This window comes from Neopelma chrysocephalum, unplaced genomic scaffold (genome assembly GCF_003984885.1).
Source record: "Neopelma chrysocephalum unplaced genomic scaffold, ASM398488v2 Primary Assembly neopelma1_71, whole genome shotgun sequence".
In the NCBI taxonomy this organism is placed as follows: Eukaryota; Metazoa; Chordata; class Aves; order Passeriformes; family Pipridae; genus Neopelma; species Neopelma chrysocephalum.
Genome location: NW_020897731.1, coordinates 2,869,143 through 2,891,776, shown reverse-complemented (window position 1 = coordinate 2,891,776; position 22,634 = coordinate 2,869,143). Strand labels below are relative to the sequence as shown.

General features: G+C 39.9%; 1 protein-coding gene across 5 annotated transcripts in view; it reads left to right on the top strand.

Annotated features, from left to right (window-relative positions):
- The window catches only part of TBC1D14 (TBC1 domain family member 14), a 67,226-nt gene that overhangs the window by 1,802 nt on the left and 42,790 nt on the right, over nucleotides 1–22,634 (top strand). For 3 of the 5 annotated variants that reach the window (XM_027686379.1, XM_027686380.1, XM_027686381.1), the window contains exons 2-3: nucleotides 3,802–4,537; nucleotides 21,060–21,180. In XM_027686379.1, the coding sequence (XP_027542180.1) occupies nucleotides 3,802–4,537; nucleotides 21,060–21,180 (857 nt within the window). Of the gene's footprint in view, nucleotides 1–3,801; nucleotides 4,538–14,067; nucleotides 14,170–14,830; nucleotides 14,935–21,059; nucleotides 21,181–22,634 lie in introns of those variants that run through there. The other 2 variants (XM_027686385.1, XM_027686383.1) reach the window with 2 other exon arrangements.

The following is a 22,634-nucleotide window of genomic DNA, read 5'->3' as shown; positions in this document are numbered from 1 at the left end:
TAAAGCTTCTGGTTATTGTCAGAACATGCCTTCTTGCATGCTGTGATCAGAATTTGGGGAATGTAAGGCTGTATGGACAGCCGCACTGAGACCAGACTGAGATCAAAACTCCGCCTGTCAGGGGGAAGAATTTACCTGGGGGGGGAGGGCCTGCAAGCAGGACTAGTGTATGTTGATGTTTCCATGAAGTTCTGACACTTGCAGTTCAAGGAATTCTTTTCATTTAAGAATCATCAGTGATTTTTTTTCTTCCTGAGCTTACACAGAAACATTTGGGTGTTCTGTGGCTAGGATTTATGCAGTTCAGCTGCCCCTTATGTCATGATGGTCATTTTGAACCTGGCTACAAAACTGTCTTTATCAGGTGCCCCTTAGCACTTATGTTGGAAGTGTTAATGAGCAAATAATCTCTACCTGCCCTCTCATTGGGACGTGTGACCTTGCCTGTATTTCCCTAACTCCCTTTCCCCTGTTATCTCACTTGCGGGATACTCACTCTTACGAGATCATGGTGTTAAGACTTTACAAATATCAATTTTATTTAGATTAATATATATTGAAATAAACCATGGGGATTATGAATGTTGTGCAGACAAAATTGCTTATTATTTCTCAATAGTTTACTAATATTTTAATAATGCTGTGTTTATTCAGATGATAATGCTACAATATTGTTACATTAATAACTTCTTTCCATAAATCATTTATCATTGGAGCACATGACAGAATATTTGACATCAATTGTCAGATTTTGCACTTACCAGTGAGGCAGCTAAAACAGAGAGTATAAATATCACTTCACTATATCCTTAAAAACAATCCTACAACAACCTAAAGCAAAACGAATCAAGGAGTTCTCATGTATGTTCTTGACAGCTGATTGCATCTCAAGTTTTCATTTAAAGCCCTTGATGGGTACACTTCAAAGCTTCCCACAGTTTCGCTGAACTGTGTAAAACCTTGGTAGCTTGATGTTGCATAATTTGCTCCAGCAAGCTGTAGCTGTTGCACACTTCTGCGTTTGCTGGTTGCCTGTTTAAAAGATCTCTTCCCCTTAAAATTATTGCTTGAAAAAATACCAGTCCAAGTTAAAATAGTTTCAGTACCTGGCATGAAAATTTATTTTCACTTCTTTTTGAACTCTCTTGTTTACAGGATTGTTTGGCCTCTTGAGCTGCTGTACTTACTGCCTCTGCCAAGGCTGCTTGAATGCTTACCATTTGTAAGCTTGGTCGACAAGAGCCATGCAATTAAACTAAGGACTGGCTGCTACTTGGGAAAATCATTGAGCAGAAGTGAAGGCAGTCAGGGGAGGAATTCATTATGGGAACATGCTTGTGCTGTTTACCCAAACATCATCAAAGCTGTTCCTGGCTGATTACATTTCTGTCCTTTGTTTTCTGGACTGCATTTTCTAGATGCATTTATATGTGTACACTCTTATAAATAAAGCACCTACATTCTTGGTTATATTGTTCCATAATGTGTGTGTGTGTACATATACTTTAGAGTAACGTTGGGGCTGGGTGGGCCGTGGATTTGAAGAGCAATAAAGTGTGTATGGAGGGGTAAGGTGAGCACAAGGAAGAGAAAACAGTCAGACTTGCATTAGAAGAACAAGTGAATCCAAGCAAGAAGGTCTGAAAGCAGGAGATCCAAGTATATGCAACAGGAATTTAACTTGTGCTCCATTTTATATCTTATGTGTACACTTCAGCTATCACAGTTGATTTCTTGAGTATAGTTTGTTGCCTGTATTCAAGGATTGGTGTTTAGGGTTGTTTGGTTTTTTTGCTGGCCCTTGCAATTTTAATTTAGTGAACAGGGAGTTCATAATGTACCCGGTTGGTGTGCTAGCTATCTCAAGACATCACTTTAAATTGCAGGGGATGTAAACTTTTCAAACCATGGTAATGTGGGGAAAAAAAAAAGTTGCTATAGCAACTCTTTAAGTAAAGTGTACATCTTCACAAGCTTTTTAGTCAAAACAATACATTTGAAACCTTGCTTATGGAGAGGATTAGGCAATTGATGTGTTGATTGATTTGTATGGGTAGCATATAGTTGGCTGCTACAAAGTTCTGGAAAAGTCTAAAAGAGGAAATACCCAGGATTATTTCTTCTTGACTTTTCTCTGTGCTTAGGAGTGGATTGAACTGGAGTGCCGTATCAGCTAGCAAATAGCATTTGGGTAGGAAGTTCAAGATTTAGTATAGCATATGAAGTACAGTTGGATTCATGAACATCCCACGTGACTGAAAACTTGTGGAAAAAGATGTTTTGGTTTGGACCAGTTAAATATGTTTGAAGTGTATTTTCTCTCACCTCCTGCCTATAAGTATCACAATGACAAAGTGTATTGATGAGCTCAGATCCAAGAACGGACTGTGTGTCAAACCCTGATGTTTGGCAGAGCTTAGGTGACATTAACCAGTGGTTTAGAACTGCTGTGAGATACCGATTTTCATAAATTGGGTTTTGTTTTGGGGTATGTGCGTATTTGTTTTTTAAAAGCAGGATGTGGGGAGGACCTCCTAGAGAACAACTGTCACCTTTAGTAGCACCTCTAGTGCTACACTAGAGAGAGAATAGGAGACCAGAAGCAGGAGATGAGGCTTCAGGAACTAGAGAAAAATCTGTCTCGAAAGCAGTCTGTTGGCAAGATGGAAGGAGTGTTCTTCACTCCTTCACACTCAGCCCAGAGTGTTTCAGAGTGAAGAAACTGAAGCAATATGTGCATATTTGTTCTGCCAACTGCTGCAGAGTAATTACATTGCAAACTTCAGCAGAGCTGTAGGTAGTTTAACTATTCATATAGGAAGAGAAGCTGTATGCAATGTCACTCTAATAATCATGCAGTGTTTAAAGGTTTTGTAGCAGTTCTGGAAGCCAGGGCAGCAGTCCTGACGGGGTTCCAGGTTTATGGAAGGCCGCAGTTGCTCAAGGATGGTGCATCCAACCTGTAGCTCCTATTGACAGCCCTCACTTGAGGGTTACTCAGATTTACAGTGGATTCGGATTAACTGACCTACTGGCAGCCCCCAGGGAGACACCGTGAATGGATATTGCACAGATGAAGGACTGCAGTCCCTGACTGCAGTAATTACAATGTACTTGCAAGTGTCAGTGTTACTGTTCATGCACTGATGAAGTGCATCATGTGTATTGTCAAAACATTGACTGTGTGGATAGCTTTGTAGCTGTTCAGATTTTGCATCTCTTGCTTAATGCAAAACTGATACATTATGCATTCTATTTTGGTGACAAATTTATTATCAGTTATTTGATTTCCAGAAGAATGCTAAGAAATTCTGTTTAAATGAACACTTCAGAATTTGGTCTAAGTGTATGTAAACACTAAGTTTTGTAGACCCCTGGAATCAGTGAATATGCATTTATGACTGTATAGAAGTAAATTTCAAATATTTGTCTCAGTATTATAATGGAATATTAAAATACTGCAGGTTTTATAGTATGTCATTTCACTTTCAGGAGATGTGTAAGAAGGAAACACTGTCACACAAACTGCTTATGAAAAGCTTTTCATGCTTGACATTTTCTAGAAGCCTAATTTAAGTTGCCATTGTCCGGTTGTTCAAGCGGGGGGAAGGGATAGTAATCATTTGCAAGAGAAAAACAATTTTTAATTGAAAGCCTAAATTAGGACAGGACTGAGTGCATTAAAAAAAAAAAGAAACAGACAAAAGAAGCAACCAAAAAACCCCACTGAACAAACCCAAACAGTTAAGAACAAACCACAACCTTCCTGCAAATAATCACATTTTCTTTCTTTTTAACCAGGTACTAGTTGGGCCAAGACAACTGATGCAAATTTGTCCAACTCCTTAAATGGTTTGACCTTCATGGGAATTCTGGATGCAAGAGTGGGCAGCGGTATCCAGGGCCTTCCAAACTTGAACTCCGGGACCCCGAGAGATCTCTCATTGCCTCAGTTTGGGCCTGGCCAGCTGTCCAGTGCTTTAGAAGATTGTCATAGCCTTAAATCAGTGGATTCTGGTATTCCAATTCTAGAAATAGGAAATCCAGAACCCGTTCACTGCAGTGTGTTAAATGTGAAGAGAAAGCAGTCAGAACCTGAAATTGTGCCTGACAGGGCGTTTCAGAGCGCGTGCACGCTGCCACCGTATGTGCCTCCACCTTCTCTGGCTGCTGAGCATGACCATGCTGTGCGAAAATCCTCCACTTTCCCAAGGACTGGGTATGACACTGTCAAACTTTATAGTCCAACCTCAAAAACTCTGAATCGAAGTGATGATATCTCTGTTTGTAGTGTGTCTAGTCTTAGCACAGAACTGTCAACGACTTTATCGGTTAGCAATGAAGACATTTTGGACTTTGTGGTCACAAGCAGTTCAAGTGCAATTGTGAATCTTGAGACTGACGAGGCACACTTCTCGGACGTTACCCTGAATTCCACTAAAGAGACCAATGACCAGAGCCAGCAGGAGTGTTGTCCGGAGGCAGACGTGGATAGTAAACGGAAAATATTGGGACCTTTTACGAACTTCTTTGCCAGGTAATGCTTCTGTGAAATATGGTTGTAGTTTAACAGTGAGATTATGTAAGATCATAGGAGAATGGTCTTGTGTGATATTTTACTTTTAAAGATATAATAGCTTGCTATTTTAATTTAGATTGGTATTAACAACATGTTTTTTGTGTTACGAGTAAGTAGGCAGATACTGCTAGGGACTAAGGCTCTGCATCCTATCTTTATGTTTTATGGAAGCATCTTAAATCTTGGAAGATTCCTTCTGCATTACAATAAAAGAAGTTCTGAACAAGGTCTTTTTTCCTCTGGGCAGTGGCTTCTCCAGTAATATCTTTTGTGGTTTTGGCCAAGGTCCTTTATCTGATGGCACATAAATAGATAAATATAGGTAGGATCCATACGTGTATTAAAGAACTTTGGCATCTGAGGATTCGTAAGCGGTTTAGAAGATGGAATATTTTATTGATCATTTTAAGTGTATGAAGCTTAAAATACAAATACTTGCCAAACACTTGAGTGACCACTGTGATCTTTCCAAAACTCAGCTACAGTTTTTTAAATACCTTTTTCCTTCATTTATGTATGGCATGAAATCATCTGACATTGCGTCACTGCTTGTTGAAATGACAGCACTGTCCACTCAAAGCAGTTACATGACTTCTTCTAAATGTGGCCCTTGTGTGAACGATAAGGTGTTCTAAATGCAGATACCCAGGAGAAGTGGCGAATGAGGAAAAGGACTGTCTACTTTTAGGGGGTTTGGTTGTTTGCTGGTAAGTTTGGGGTTTTGTTTTATTTATGTAAGGCCTTCATAATGTCTGTTGTTTTTAGGATATGATGTCTGAAGTATGATATATTTTAGAGAAACTGTCATAGAAATAAACTTTGGGCATCAAGCAGAGTTGGCTGTATCTAACCTGCTTTGCACATGGGATTGCTTCAGCTAATCTCTTTTTCCTCATATTTGTGTTTCTGGGTTTTTTTGCGTGAGACAAATAGGCTAATATGAATAGGCTCATAAAATACATAGAGAATTGGCAAACTGTTCCTTGAAAGGCTGCCTTATTTGCAAAGCTTAAGAGAAGCAGTTTCTTTAGACCTATTAAACTGGCTGAAGCCTTTGTTGATTTTTATTCTTGGGTTGAAGTACTGTGCAGCAGAACTCCAGTCGTCAGTCATGTTTCAGGTGCTGAAGCTTTTGTGGACCCTTGTCTGTTTGTTGCCATGGAACCAGACTTAATTCTGAAGCAGGAGGCTTCTCAGCACTTCAAAGCATGAACTTTTGTTACCCATTCTGGTAGCACAACTGCTAACTCAAACAAATGCTGTCCTTCAGCCTGGAGGGAGCACAGTGGAACAGGCTATTTAGACCTTGCTGAGTGGGATGTTTAACCGCTTCTCAACTTTTCTCATCCAACAAAGTAAAGCCATCAGTCCAAATCCTGCTCTAGGGTAGTCTGTAGTGGTTTTATCAGTGTTACAGGAACTGTGATACTCACTAGACTGAGCTTTTTAACCTGAATCTTTTTGGGTACCTTGAATGCCAGGAAATAAAGGCTGTCATGAGTGCCTTTTAAATGGAGAACAGATAATCTTGGTCACTGGGTGATGTCATCGTGATAATATGAGGATTAAGTTCAGACTAGGTGATCGGCTTTGAAGTTCCAGGTGCTCCATCTGTAACCTGACCTTCAATATCCTTCCCTTTACCATCCACCTTCTGCTCTGTTTTGAAAACAAGAGTTGCTCACTTTTTGTCTGTGCTTGCACACCACACCCCCATATTTTGTGCATCTGTTCTCTTATGCCATGTGACCTGGTGGTGAGGTTCAGAGATATCAAACAAGCAGGGAGCTTCTGTGCCACAGGGACTACTATTTGTATTTATGCTGTCAGTATTGTTGAGGTTCAAAACATACTGTAGCTAGTTTTTGTTGATTTGTATAATCTGCCATCCGTTAGGTTGAAATAGCTTCCTCTAGTGATCCCATGTACTCCCTGTTCCCTGGAGTTCCTGTGGGCCCCTTGGGTTCTGAGGACTTCAGTAAGTACTGAAGTAAATGAACCTGGGTCTTGCACTGTTTTGTTTGAAAGTAACTGCTTTCTAGAGGCCTCCCTACCCAGCTCACCCCTGTGCTGTGCACCAGGGTTTGTGTGCACTGTGACATGAGGAGGAGGCATTTCGAGTAGTATTGTTGAAGACCAGCTTGCTGAGAAGAAGCTTCTTAAAGCAGTTTGTTAGAAGTGCTGCAGTGGTAGGTATAAACCAAGTCTTAGAGAGGAGTGTGTTCTTAGCACTGCACTCTGCCAAAAGGAGTTTCAGCTGAGATTCACACTCTTGCAGGTTAAGTGCATAAATCTTCACTTTGGAGAACCAGGAGTGAACTGTGGCAGGAGAACTTTGGCTTTGGTGAGTGGCTGCCACATGTGTACAGTGTGGAAGAACAAGCACCTGAGTGGTTTGTACACAGCCTTTCTACCTTCCAGGAGCCTGATGGTCATGGGGTAAGGCTGCAGTGCAGGGACTCGGCCTTAATCTGCAGGTTTAGCTCTTGGAGGGCTTCTCTGAGTAATAGGATACAGGTTTGAACCACTGAGAGCAAAGATGAGTCAGCTTAAGTTTTTGCACAAGTTGCTGATATTTGGTAAAAGGGAGAAACCTTTCTTCTTGAAATGGTACCTGTGCTTGTATTGAACCCCATCTGGCGTCTGAGAACGTGTTAGTTTGTTTGAACTTATCCAGAGCAAACTCAGTCTTGATGTGTCAGTTAAGATTTGTGGCTACCTGTAGAGATAATGCTGACAGTAATTAGATGCCTCCAGTGCTTGGTTACGTGTGCCTAAGCTACTTACATAATCAATTAAGGGTAAATCTTCTGTAGTATCAAGAAAATGCTTAGAGAAGTACTTGCTTCGGCATGTAAAATTATTTCTTAACACTCTGTAGATTTGTTTTTCCTTGCATGTGTGCATGTGCACTGTGCAAGGTTGTATGTTACATATCAATTTTGGAATATCTGTGGTGTCTTACGAAGTGTTGGTGTTGGTTTGAGACTGTGTTTGCAAACTGAGTTGTAGAAGAAATCAAAGAAAGGGGAACTCCATTGGCTTGTTGCTTGTCAGTCCTGGCACCTTCAAGATCACTCGGGAACGGGGTGCTCCTGTCCTGCCTTCTTGAGCACTGTGGTGAAGAAAGCTTCCTGGACTGCTCCTCTGGCTCAGTTGCTGTCTCTTCAGCAGTTTGAGGCTTTGAAAGGTCTAGTTCTTTCCTTAGTCTGTTTGATGCATCTGAGTGTGGCAGGAATATCAAAAGTGAGAAAAAGAGGCCACTCTGTTGCTTGCTTGTGCATAGCTTTCCTCTTGGAAGAGCTTAAGGCATCACAGGTACAGTGCTCTCATTAGGCTCCAGGTTAGCACATGAAAATGGATTATTGCTTCTGAAAAGCAGTTGTAACTCTGACTGTTGACAAATCTGACATGTTGGTTGTTTTCAAGTGTCACTTGTATAATCTTTCAAAACCCAGAGGTCTTTCATACAAAGCATCAGTTGGAGTTAATTTCCTTTATTTGAATATATGCAGGAACTTGGCTTGAAAAATAGTGCGAGCAAATAATTGGCTGAGAAACTAAAGAGTCACTGACTTGTCTGCCCCTTTGCCCTGCTGACCCAGAGCAGTGTGGGTTAATGAGTTTTACCTTTGGACTTCGCTTCTGTACAGTACTGCTGAAACTTCTTAAATGCGCGGGTTTTAAACAGCTCTGCTGAATCAGGACCACTGTGGAAGTTATACCTCTCATTTATCATTTTCGTTTATTGTTTTGGAGGCTGAGGATAAGGATTTTTATGGTTACACACAGAGTGATCATAAAAAGGACTAGGACTATGTTCATTTAAATAACAAGCTATGCAGTTCCCTTCGTTTCACTGGATGACAGGAATCCTAAGTCTTTACTTAGTCCACTGCCATGGATATTGTCTATTTTTCCAGGAATCTGGATCATCTTTCTTTTCAGGCTACTCCTAGAATTTTTTTGATCCAAGTGTTCTAAATAGGAGGATCTTAGGAAACCTTTACAGAGAATAGGGACTACACATTTAATAAAGGGCTTTAAAAAGAACATTACCTTTTACTGTTTGCAAAGAATCTCTGTATTTCTGAGAGAAAGCATCTGAAGCAGGATTGGCATCCTATACCATACATAGAAGCACACACCTAGTCCAGGCTGTGACCTTACTTGTAATCTGATAAGGAAAAGGGCTTAAGTTTCAAAATAGTAGCTACTGGTTTCAGCATTAGGTCTTAAATCATGTGAATCTGATATGTTTATATCACATAAACACACACACATGTTTTGAGATCTCTGGTCATGCGTAATTTGGAGTTCTGAACTTGAGAATTGAGTCCATCGATGGCATAGATAAGTCACCTGTGTTAATGAATAGGACCCTTTCATAATGCTGTTTGTTGCTTTTAATGAGAGGACAGCTTATTGTGTACTTCTCTAGTTTTGGTGTTAAAAGGAAGGCAGAATGTCAAGGAGCATTGTATTGTTGATTTCTCACTTTTCATGTCTCCAAAAATGGGAATTCACTGACCACAGAAGGGAAGAAAAAGGATGAAAATAATTGTGATTGAGTAATCTGAGATATTAAATATGATGATGTCTCCTCTTTCATGCACATTTCTGTTACATGAGGCCTCTTAGAGTATTGGCTGTTCAGGAGGAGACAGGCTGAGAACAGGAATGAAGTGTGTAGGAGGAGGGACAGAAAGAGCTGGATGCACTGTGGGGGAGGATATGAGTACACTGCTTCTAACCACAAATGAACAAAAACTAGCTGAGCTGCAGGTGGAGTTGTCCAGAAGCAGGGAGGAAGGGCTCCAGAAACCCAGCCTCTGATGGAGGGAACCCACATGGACACCCAGCACAGGCTGCTTTGCCCTGCGGTGGGGCTGGGCTCCCCAGTGCTGTAGTTGTCCGATCCCCTGGGATTCACTGGCCTGTCAGAGGTAAGAGAGGAATTTGGTGCCAGTTTTTTCCCTCCCTGCTACTGTGTCTTTGTGAATTTTTAGCTGATTATTGTCAATAATGGGCATCTGAAAGGGCTGGAAAGAGAAGAATCACAGAATGTACTGAGTTGGAAGAGACCCATGAGGATCATCAAGTCCAGCTCTTAGCCCTGCACAGGACCATCTCCAAGAGTCACACCATGCGCCTGAGAATATAATCCAAACACTTCTTGAACTCTGCTAGGCTTGATGTTGTGACACTTCCCTGGGGAGCCTGTTCCAGTGCCCAGCCACCCTCTGGGTAAAGAACCTTTTACTAATATCCAACCTGAACCTCCCTTGACACAAATTCAGGTCATCCCTCGGGTCTTGCCACTGGTCACCACAGTGCCTGCCTCATCTCTTCCCCTCACAAGGAAGTTTTAACTGCAATGTCTCCCCTCAGTCTCCTCTTCTCCAGGCTGAACAGACCAAGTGCCTTCTGCCGCTTCTCATACAGCTTCCCCACAAGGACCTTCACCATCCTCGTTGCCCCCTCCTTCAGACACTCTCTAATGGCTTAATATCTTTCTTATTTTGTGGTGCCCAAAGCAGCCACAATATTCAAGGTGAGGCTGCCCCAGTGCAGAGCAGAGTGGGACAATCCCCTCCCTCGACCGGCTGGCGATGCTTTGCCTGATGCCTCCCAGGACACAGTTGGCCCTCTTGGCTGCCAGGGCACTGCTGACTCATTCACCTTGCCATTGGACAGGACTCCCAGGTCCCTTTCCTGGCACTGCTTTCCAGCATCTCATTCCCCATGTCTGTACATGCATCCAGGGTTGCCCCATCCCAGGTGCAGAATCCAGCATTTTCCCTTGTTGAACTTCCTATGGTTGGTGATTGCCCAGTCCTCTCATTTGTCGAGGTCTCTCTGTGGGGCCTCTCTGCCTTCAAGGGAGTCAACACTTTAGTGCCATCTGCAAACTTGCTTTGTATCCCTTCCAGTCCTGCCTCCAAGTCATTTATGAGGATGTTGAAGAGCACAGGGCCCAAGATGGAGCCCTGTGGAACCCCACTAGTGACAGGACACCAGTCTGATGTTACCCCACTCACTGTTGCCCTCTGTGCTCGACCTGTGAGCCAATTGCTCACCCACCACATGGTGTGTTTATCCAACTGTGCTGGACATTTTGTCCAGAAGGATCCTGTGAGAGACAGTGTTGAAAGCTTTGCTGAAATCAAAGAAGATTGTATCAGCTGGCTTCCCTTGATCAGCTGGGTGTGTTACCTCATCATAAAAGGAAATCAAGTTTGATAAGCAGGACTTTCCTCTAATGAAGCCAGGATGTGACCAATGACTGTGTTGTCTTTCAGGTGTTTTTCGATACCTGTCAGAATAATCTTTTCTGTAAGTTTACCAGGCACTGGAGTGAGACTAACAGGCCTCATTCAAGAAGGCAAACAACCTCATATTTCAGTAGTATAGGAAGCAGTACAGGCACTGAGGATCTGTTTTAACAGATGATGCTGGCAACAGTATTTCAGCAGCCCGTGAGACATTCAGGTGTACTCATCTGAAGGGTGCTTCAGTCTTTACAGTTTTGGATAGTACTTATTTGAAAGCCGTGCTGTCTACCTGAACTGACAGACTAGTGGTCCTCCCCTCATCTGTGCTTATTTTCACAGCTCTGTGTAAAACAAAAGAAAAGCTGCAGAATTTTTCTGAAATAAACATTCTCTCTCAAAGCAAATCTTCCATAGGTGCAAAGCTGAAATTCTACAAAGCCTTTGCTTTTGATGAAGGTTAGAAATTTGTATGATACAATTTCCAAAATTGCTATCCCCTAATTCAGAGCATGAAGTTTTGAATTTTGTCATGTGGCCTGTTCTCCACTAGGTGTTGAACTGAAACTGTCCACATTAATTGTAGTCCTTATTTTCCCTTATGCGTGGAATAACGTATTGAGGAATAATTACTGTTCTGTTAGTTCTGCCTTAAACTTTGCACTAAATCTTACTTGATATGTGGCTCTTTATTCTTAAGAGAAGTTACTTTTATAGATTAAAATCTTAGTTTTGCTGTTGAATAATGGAAACAGTTTTGCACAAACAAGACTTTAAACAAAGAGACTTGTTGAAGTTATTTGTTCATTATGGAAGTTAAATGAAAATCTGCTCAGTGGTACTTTGAGCTTTGGCGTTGTTTTTTTAGTAATTGTACAAAACTGACTTAATGTGGTCTAGTTATTATTTAAAAGCAAGTAAAATGTGTATGTTTCTTCTCTAGTGGCTGGTGGGAAGCATTACAGAAGTCTCACACTGGGTGGTGAATGAGATCTGTAGCATAGATGAGTGTTCTATGTTAGTTGCAACATTCAGCTATTATTTTCCCATGGATTTTCTGAAGCAGGAATATATGTTTTTATGCCTTACTTTTGATATTTAACGTCCTGTTAAATGCTGAATTTGCTGGCAGAAAAAAAAATCTGCAAGTTCATTTTTATGAACTGTTACTTTCAATTTGAGCATTAGTGACATTGCTGTTTTAGTGAACTAACCATTCCTTATTTATGTTAAGCCTCTCTTTATAGTCATTAAGTGCCTCAAAAGTTGTCGAGCCATACCATAAGAATAACAAAGAAAAAACCCTACAGTAAATAGTAGGGTCATTCACACCTTACTTTGACAACTGACAAAATAAACAAAAGAACTTGGCAACAATCGTGAGGTAAGACAAGGTATTTGCTTAGTGCTTGGACTCCCCTTTGTGAGCAGCAGCCTTCCACAAATATGGAATCAATGAGCAGTTCAGGTCAGAAGGGACTTCTGGGGCTCGGTGGTGTGAGCTCAGTGCAGGGCTTCAGCCCTGGAGCGTGTTCCTCAGGACCTCGTCCAGTCATTGTGAGTTCATCCAAGCCTGGAGTTGCCACAGCCTCTCTAGACTGCATGGTCCAGGATCTGTCTGCTACCAATGAATTTTTTTTTCTTCTCTCCCCTTTTATCCAGTTGGAATTTACCTTGCAGCAACTTGCTGCTTTGTCTCTTGTTAAGTCGTTTTATCTGAGATTGGTCCTCCAGGCTGAATGAAACCACCTTTCTCAGCATCCCTGCTTGTTTGTCGTAGGCGTCACCACCCAGCCATCACAGTGGTCACCCACTGGGCTTCCTCCGGTTTTTGATCTTTCTTGTAGTCCAGGGGCCTCAAACTGGATACAGATATAGTCTCATGGACACCAGTTAGACCTTTTACTCGCTTTTTCCTCACCCTTATAGCTCAGGGTCTTACAGTTTAGTGGAGTTCAGCTTTTTGCTTAGGATGACATTTCATGTATGCATTCTGTATTTTATTAGGGTGGTAATAGTGCTACAAATCAATGAAGAGAGCTGCTTTCAGACTCTAGGAACTCTAGGAATGGAATTTTGAATTATTCTGAGAACATTAGGGTAACTGGGAATTTTGCCAGCTAGAAAAGGATCATTAATTATAGCTGATTTGACTGTAATATATTAGTTTGAAGTTGGACCTGAGTGTTGATTTTATATGAGAGTCCTAACTTCCTGAAACTCCTGTTTCTGAGAATTCTGTAGTATTTGCATTGTAGGCTAGCACTGTGCATTATCCATGTGCAGAATAGTTCTTGGCTTGCTACAACCAATTCTAACTCCTAAACTTGCAGGGTTACTGTCTGATTTATTTTGCATGTCTTGGACACTTAAGTGCAGGCAGCTCTGCTTTGTTCTCCTGTGAAATGAGGGCTACCCGCTAAGAAAAAAGGTAAATGCAGAATATTGTGGTTCTGATAAGTATTTTATTAAACCTTGCTCTTTTTTGCCAGAATTCTAGAGAAATTTCCAAGTTACCCTATTACAAGCTCTCAGGTGTCCTGTATTGCTAACTTGTATTGTATTACTGTTTCTCTAACTGTGGAAGTCTTTTTTTTTTTTTCCCCAAACCTGTAGGTATCTGTTACGCTGTAAAGTGTCATTGTCCTTGATTCTTACTGAACATACTGGAATGTCAGCGGCTGGAAAACTTTGTTTATAAAATGTGATAGGAATTTATAAAACATGGTTTTGTTATTAGTTACCTTTTCCATAGGTAGGTCAACATGTAGGTCGTCTGGCTCTGTTTCTGTTAGATTTGTTTATCCATAAACCAAGCATTGTTCTTCCTTTAGTCTGACCTTTGGCAATCTCCCAGAGATAAAATTCTGCAACCCCTGCTTTTGTATGTATTTTTGGAATCCTTTTCAAAGCATAACTTTTGACTTGTTTATGGAGGTTCTTCGCCATAGCCAAAATACTTGAACTTTTTCTATGATGTTCTGTTCTGTTGGTTGGGGTGTTTTTGTTTTGTTTTGCAGATTTTTTTGTTGTGTGTTTGGTTTTGGTTTTTTTTCCAAAGTGTAAGTTAACCTAGAGGTGATCTGAAGTTGGGAGCAGGGAATGTAAGAACTGGCAGTCACTGTGTCTAGTGAATTATTTCTAGGGACCAGTGTTACCTGGTCATGAGTACCAATTGCTGGCTTTTACCTGTGGAGGATGTAGATTTAGGGCCTTCCAGGAGACTTTGGTGTGTCTCCCGACAAGAGTGCCTTCTCTAGTCCATCAGTTCTCCAGTCATCATGACTTATGTGTCAGCCTTGTTCCTCCACTAATCAGGTAACAAAAATTTCTTTGATAGAATACATTGCTGGTTTTTCAGGGTTTATTTTCTCAGCCTCTGGAAATGGTTTAATTTGGAATATGTAGAGGTGAGAGCTCTTTTATTGAGGGTAAGTTAGGAGAGTTATGATTGGTACAAAATGCAAACCGTCATTGGAGGATGAGAAGAAAATAATATTGTTATACCTTTTGCCTAAATTCCATAATAGAATGTTTCCTAGGTATTGTTAATTGAATTAATACTATGTCATATAAGGTGACTGGACACTTTTGCTCACAATGCAGCATATATTTAATAAAATTTATCTTATTTTTTTGCCTAATAGGTACTTTATGTTACTTAAAATGTTTTGTTTCAGTGTAGTTTTCTGGATGCCTTGTGGAATAATGTCTGTGGAGACATCTCTTACGCTGCTTATGTGCTCAGTGTGGGTTTACCTAATTCTGAGGATTAGTATCTGCTTACTTTATCTAAAGTCCATTACACATGGAATTTGTCTGCCTTGGATAGGCCGAGGGACTCAAGACCTTAGTGCTCTCTCCTTGAGTAGCTTAGAGTTAAAAGGGATTGTCAAGGTCTTCCCAGCAGCAGCTGAAATGAACTTTGATTTGCCTCTGTTTCTTTCTTGCTTCTTAAGAATACATGCAAGTCTGATACTCATTTGAAAAAATGTCTTTCAAGATAAATTTGCTCTGCAAAATATGAACCTTTTGAACTCTCTCCACTATCCTAATTTTTCATCTGCTCTGCTCATGAGACTGGTAAGTCCTTCTGGTAGTTAATGTGCATGACTATTCCACTTGTTTTGTCTTCTGAAAATAACCTATTCAATTGAAAGACTAATTAAAATTTGAATGTGAGTGTGCATCTTGAGAGCAGGAAATGTTGCGTGTGTTTTTAAAACTTGTAACAAAAATTTCTTGCAATTGCAAATTAGTAACGGGTAAACACAGATCAGAAATTGCATCAGTCTGCATGAGCAGGGTCAGTTTCTAGATAATTTTCATACATTTTTTTGTTTCTGTACTCCAACTGTCTTTTTAAGAGTAAGGAACCCATTTACTTGCAAATGTAATCTATGCTAGATCAGTGTTAGTCTACCACAAAGCAACATATGCCATCTCACTTTTCTTTTGCTTGCAACTGTCCTTCTGTGCCGCATGCCGGGAGTTCAGGTACTGCAGAACTTTGCCTAAGAAGCCATGGCAAAATAGTCACAGCAACACAAGTTAAAATTCAGATTTTCTGAAGAACCCAAATACTCTAGTCATGAAAACTCCTAAATCCTTAGCTCCTCTACCCTTTTGTTTCAGGAAACTGGTATACCTTGGAAATTCTGGGAAAAAAAACACCCTGTGTGTTGCCTGGAAGTCCAGGTGCAGGGTGTGTGTGTGCACCAACAGGTGTCACTGGGTGTATATGTGTCCACCCTGCTCAGCTCCACCCTCTGACAGCTACTGTGTTGGAGCCCATCCTTTTTTTCCTGTTGTTTGTACAGAGAAACTGTTCCTTGACTCTGGTGGTACCAACCTCAGGGGCGTCTGGTTGGGCACAGTATTGAACCTGCCTGGCTAGAGGAGACTTTGAGAGACTTTTCAGGGAGGAGATTTACAGCTGACTTCAAGACCTGGAATAAATTGGCAACAGAAACCATGGCAGCACTGTCTGCTCCTTTTAGTGGATGGGTTTATATACGGAACTGGGGGGCTTGGTGGGAAGGGGCGACCTTTTGGGAGGTGACTTCGCATAAGAGGCTAACCTTGCTTGGGACAAAGCACAGCTGAAACGTGGAAAAAGTGAATAGTTGAATTTTTGTGGAGCTCCTGCTCACAAGTCCTCACATGCTCATTGATAGTGGCTGCTATCAACTCGTCACAGGGCAGTAATTGCTGGCAGTTGTGTTACAGACTTCCTGTCTGTTTGAAAAGAGGATTGGAAACAACTAGATAAACTTTCTGCTTCAGTGCTGATGCGGGACCTTGTTTAAAAACACAAGCTTGAAAAAGCTGTAACAGATGCCATATGGGTAGGATTGACTTGATTACTTGTTATCGATGTGGTTATAATTTTTTTTTATTTGATTGAGACTTAAAACCTGACCATGACAGCACACAAAGCTACATAAGTACGGGCAAGACGTAAATGTGCAGTGCATATATGGCAACTATTCAGTAAGTTTATCTTAGCAGTGCTTATAGAACCAAAATGAAATGGTTCTTAAGTTTTATTAAAAAAATAAGAATTTCCTGACACTGCTGAACTTGTCTCTTGGTATTGACTTCCTCTTTTCCCTACAGAAAAGGCAGCTGGGCAGATTAGGATACAGTGGTGATGCAGTATCTGTACAAGCAAAAGATTGTTCCATCTCTGTCCTATATCACAGGATGGTATTTGTATGTATGTAAAAATTAACTCTGGAGTTAGAATTAAATTCTCTTCAGGCAGGTATTTCTTCTTCATAACTCAACTAAAATAACAAGGTTAAACAGCTGTTCAGTGCTGAATACCGTTTTTAGGGGACTGTGCAAAAAGCCATTTTCTATTTGAAACATGACCTCAATTTAACTTCTGTGCTTGGCTTTTCTAAAATAAGAAGCTGCAGACACTTAGTGTAAAATAGTTAGCACGTACAATGGGAATGCAGATGTAACCCGTGACACTTTAATGGCTCCACGCTAATGATACTGCAGACACGATGTGTCATGTCAGAAATTCCTGTTAATATCCCTATTGTAAATCAGCATGATGTGCTCTAATGGTGTTGAAGAGGACAATGAGACCGAGATAACGATCAGCGTGTGATCTTTTCTTTCCAGGCATGTCAACCCTTTTTTACATTCAAGATCTCAAATTAATTTTGTTATCCTAAAGCACTTGTAATGAAAGTTTGATATCTTTTAGCCTAGCATTTCTGAGCTCGTCTTTGGAGTAAAGGTCTGTTTAAGTTTTTTTGGGTTTTGTTTTTTGTTCGGTTTTTTTTTCCAGGTAGAGAAGTTTTGCTTATTATTAACCTGTATTTTCTGTTAGGTAAGGTCTCCTTAAGTTACCTTTAGAGTGGAATTTTTCTTAGTGAATTTTTTCAGAAGTGAGACTGCTCAGTACTTTTCTTGGAAATCCGAGGGAGCTGTGTTAGCATGGGAAGAAAGTAATTCCATTTTGTGCTGTGGCAGCAGAAAAATTGAAGGTTTTACTATATATATGGCAAAAATCCTTACTTCCTTCTAAGGCAGTTGCAGTAGGTATTAAGTAGGCTAAATAACCATGAGCCTGGGAGAAATTCCCTTCATAAAGGTACCCTATTTCTCCAGGATGTTTTCTGAAACCCACTTAGACCTTAAAAAGGGCAATTAGTGGTGGGGTAGAAACTGGGTCCATGCACAACCTTTCCTGTTAGGATTACTTAGGTTTAATTGTAGCCTGGAGCTACAACTAGTTTATAAATTAAATTCTTGATTTTTATTTATGAGACCACTGATTCTGTGGTAATTATGGAAGTTTGATCATATTTTAAGGGTTTGCTTTCAGTCCAGAAATCTCAAGTAGTGTTTTTGTCAGGACCCTGTGGTGGTGTCCTGATTTTTTGCAAAGCTCTGCAGAAATTGAACTGGAGAACATTCCATAGTTTGTTCGTTTGGGTTATTTTTCCTGTTCAGTTTTCTACGATCAGCTGCAAATTAGGTGGCATCTCTTCTGCTCCTTCCATGCCATCCTAACTATCTTGTGGTTTACTTTGACCTGTTCCAGTCAGAGCAGATCACAGTTTAATGTTCTTAGTCAGAGCAAGAACAGGTTGTAGTTTGCTGTTCTACATCTGATTGTGCTGATATGTGGCCTCTGATAATATTATGCCTTTTGGGAGTTTTGAGACGTTTTGGAGTTCGTAAGGAGTGTGGACACCAGCAAAACACTGTAACTTAGGTCCAGACAGAGAGCAGGGGAAAAGGAGAATGCAGAATGGGAGTTGTATGTTGACCATGCCTGGTGCTTTCAGTTATATATATATATATATATATTTATATATATTTTAAATTAAAAGTGAACTGACATAGTACAAAAAGGGGAAGAGATGCCTGGTGCCCTAGAATGTAGGGATAGAGAAGAGTGAGCTGAGCAAGTGCTGTGCCATCTGCTAGATAAGCTGTGGAACAGATTATTTATTATGATGTTCCCTCTAAAGGGAAAGTAGATAGTTAGGATTGTGGAATTGAATCGAAAGCAAGTGTGTGAGATTGACCTTTCCAATTTAGTTCATCTTATGCAGGCCCTTGCATCAGAGAGCTATTCTATTTTATCATTCCAATTCATCTTTGTTTTGCTCTGAGGATAAAGACCTACTGCTGCTCTTAAAATCCCTCAGAGGAGATTGGGGGGATTGTTGCTTGTGCTAGCAACCTCTAATATGGATAGATAGGGAGAGAAAATTGCCTTTAATTTTCATGTTATTGCAGTGCTAATGAAGTGTGGTGAAAGCCTTTTACTTGCAGAAGAGGATTTGAACGTGCACAGAACTGTCACAGGTGTGTTCCTTAGGGGGCTCTTTCACTGTCCCTGGTGCTACAAGTTCTTGTTTTCTCTGAAGACAGTCTGGAATTCACTTTTGAAGCAGCAACAACCTGAAAGAAAACTTCTTGCAAGAACAGCCAGCCTGCCTAGCATTGTTTATCCTGTTTACATGCTGTGATTTTTGTGATGTTATTCCTGTCATGCTTTCCTTTTTATTCTTATATATATTTTAGAACTTAATTGATATTTCTCTGTTTTAAATTAACTGAACATATATGTAAAAATTAATCTCTTTTCTGTCTCTCTTTATGTATTATTTCCCTGGTAGCTGGCTCAAATGATAATATAAATCCATCATCTCTGGTCTTAGATGTTATGAAATGGGCAAGGGTGAGAAAATGACATGCAGAGGCCCTTCAGGCCAATCAGAATGGAATCTGTGTATTGACAAGGTGAAGGAATTGCTGGTGGAAAGAAATTAAATTCAACTGAGATACCTTTCTTGGAAATTATTTTTGTGATATTCTCTTCTTCCCAGCAGTTAGCTTTAGTTAGCTTATAAATCTGTAAGTAGTCTCAGAGCTGTAATGATGAGCCACAGGAAAGTCTCATAACACTGAAACAGGGGTATGCTAGTTAGAGAAAGCAAAACTTTGGGTTTGATCCAGTGGTTTACCTGTAGGATTATAATGTCATGCTTTGAAAAAAGGTGAAAGGGGGGAGGAAATGGCAGCATGTTTCTATGTTTTTCATGTTGTTACTCTTTAGTGCTTTCCCTACAAGTGTTTACTCTGTCTCTTTATACTGTTTCTTATTTTGTGTGGGGTAGGGTAGGAGAAAGCTGAAAGGGGTTTGTAGAAGTACAGTTACTGCTTAGCTTTGGCATCAGTTGTAATTGACTTGCGTGATTTCTGTACCTAAACACTTTGTTCTTATCTTTTAATATGATAATCTGTTCCTGGTTTGAATTTCAAGGTAACTGTATCCTTGTGATACAGAATCATGTGATAATTTGTATAAATATGTGCATATTTAAGGATGGCAGTGCACCCTATTAACTTTATAGTACATTTCAACACGCTGACGTTTTTACCTCAGTTGTCTTCCTCATATCAAACATTTCTCCTGTATTGCAGCAATGTTATCTCTGTTGGTATAGTTGTGATATTGTTCATGTCGGCTGATACAAAGTGGCCAGGAAAAACGACTATTTAGTGTCTAGGTTGTTCCTATTACAGATTTAGGAATTAGGTTGTTCTTATTATGGATTCAACCCTTTTGGAACATGCAGCTCAATATACTTTTATTTACCAGACTTCCACACTTGATGTGTATGAAACGATCTGTACTTGATGGACCAACACACTGAGCATTAAGGTAGTAACTGTAAGGAAAAGAAGTAATGGCAGACTGGAAACATCCATGGTTTGAAGGTGCTAGAGCTGCCTGCTGATTGCAGCAGCAAAAATACTTTTGTCTCTGAATTATTTTTTTCTTTTAAATGAGCGAGCAAAAATCTATAGTCAGGTTTCCAGAAAAACCTACCACAAGGTGAGTAAATAACTGAGCCAACCTGTATATATTTGAATACTTGCTAAACTAGACAATAGAACAAAAGAAAATTTGTTACATTAATAATGCAGACATACTGTGGGTGTAGAATATCTGTTGTGCTGCTGAAGGAGCTGAGTGCATGAGGTCTGGTCTGTACTGCATGTCCAGTTTTGGAAAAATGTAGTTGTGGTGTAAAAATGGAAGTCTGGCCTATCGCTTTATGATTAAAAACTAGCAACGTCAATAAAACTAATTCAATTTTCAGTGGCTTTGTGCCTGGCTTTGACTGTTCCTGCAGTGTTTAAGCTGGTTGAGACATTTCAGAGTTAATAAAATGTCTTCAGAATTAATGTGTTTTGATAGCAACCTTTAAGCTTATTCAGGAAAAATAATCTTTTATGAAAGCAGATCAAATTCAGTAAAAAGCTACTATGTCTCCAACTTTTTTGTGATTTTTGGTAGTAGTGCATTGTAACAGGCAGGTAGAGAATGTTTACTGAGCAAGAGATTGAATGTCTTAGTGTTTTTTTAAAGGAGTGAGGCTTGAGTGGTCTAGAAGGATGCTAAAAAGGAAGGCCACCTGTAGAAAGTTGGAAAATGAACTTTTTTTTTCATCTACTAGAAGTTATTATTTAACAAAGTCCATTACCTGGTATGGTGATAATACTGCATGATTTATCTTTTGAGAATGGGAAACAGTGTCTGTCAGCTCAACCACAAGAGGAGTTGGAATATTTGATTGGGATACGTAAGGTCAGCAGATTGTCTGTCCTTCTGTTTGTTATAATTAATAACCTCTTTTTCTGAATCAAACTTTTTTTTTTTTTAGGAATTTGTTTACCAGAAAGCAAAGTGCAAGATTTGAAAAACAAAATGATGTGGGATGGAAGTTTTTTGGAAAAGTACCTCTCAGAGAAAACTCACAGAAGGACCCCAAGAAAATGCAAAAGGTATTTGTTTAGTTCTGTGTTAGGATTAATGGTGAATGTAGAAGCCAGTTAAATTTATGATCTGTATATATGACTGAGCAGCCTATCTGTTTGAGTTGTGCACAATTTCTTGGGCAGTAGCAAAGAAGGTTCTTAGTTGAAATTTTACTTCCGTTATAACAGTGCCATTCAAAAGAATGTGGTCATTATATTGACTACACCATGAAAACACATACCACTTGGGTATAAAGCATTTCTTGTGAAGATTCAAAGTATATTTATTTTTTTTTTTTTATAATCAAGCTTACCTAATTTGAAAATCTTTCTAGTATCTTATTCTTGCTCTGGCTTTCACTGGTTTGTGGCCTTTGTGTCAAAGATCCATCTATAACAGGCTGTTTGAAGGGAAATTGTGGTCTTCTGGCCTTGGCTTATTTTTGCTTAAATAGTAATTAAAAGTACATAAATTCAAGATAAAGTGAACATGATAGAGTGCCAGAAACTTGTTTTAGAATGCTTATTTCACCCATTCCTTGTTTTCTGAAGTACTTGCTGTTTGGAGTTGAAATTTTCCATGTGTTGGCCTTGATGAAAATTTGGTTATTGACTTGAAATGTTGGAACAATACAATACGGTTCAGGATAAGTGAGTGGAATAAATATTTTTTTCCTTGTCCAAATAGCTGGATTTCAATACACACTCAAAATGGAGTGTGTATTGAAATTATTTATTGAAATGGTTCCTTCTTTGCATATCACTTCTCAAGCTGTGGCATTATAACATTGTTGAAAACAACGTTTCGGAGAACTGGTTCTAGTACAGATGAACCCAAGCACTTGGCTAGTGAATCAAATGACCTGCCTTTCCAATGGGGAAAATCTTGTGAAATCCAGCTATGTGGGCAGCAGTTCATGAGCTGCTCTTTCAGTGACAAGAACAGCCTCTTTCAGTCTGTCTGACTGGATCTGGAGTTTTGGGATTTCATGTAGGCATGTCATGGGTTTGGGCTTTTGTCATATTTTGGTTGTCGCTTCCTTGTTCAAACCACTGTGGGAATGGGAAGGTTTGCATGGGAAGAGACCATGTAGTAAGAACTTCAAAACCAGCTGCGGTGTGTGAAATGCAAATATTCATTTGAAGGACTGTGCTGCTTAATTTAGGGTAAAGTACTCTGGAAATCCATGTGTCATGTCACTGGGCTTAGCTGTAGTTGGGCTGTTTATTGAAATGAAATTCAGGCAGCTTTTTGAACTTGTCACTGTGCTCAGCCATTCAGACTTTATCTACAGCTTGTCTTGATACAATTAACACTTCTGAAGTGTTCACCAAAGATTTTTCATGACAGAATTGAAGAGGCCTAATAATCACAGTACTCTGAGATTTAGCAGTATATTTTATTGTAGCACCTGTTCTTTAGTTGTGGATAAATAATTTATTAATGTTTTTTGGTTGTTGCTGGTACTGTGAATATTTTT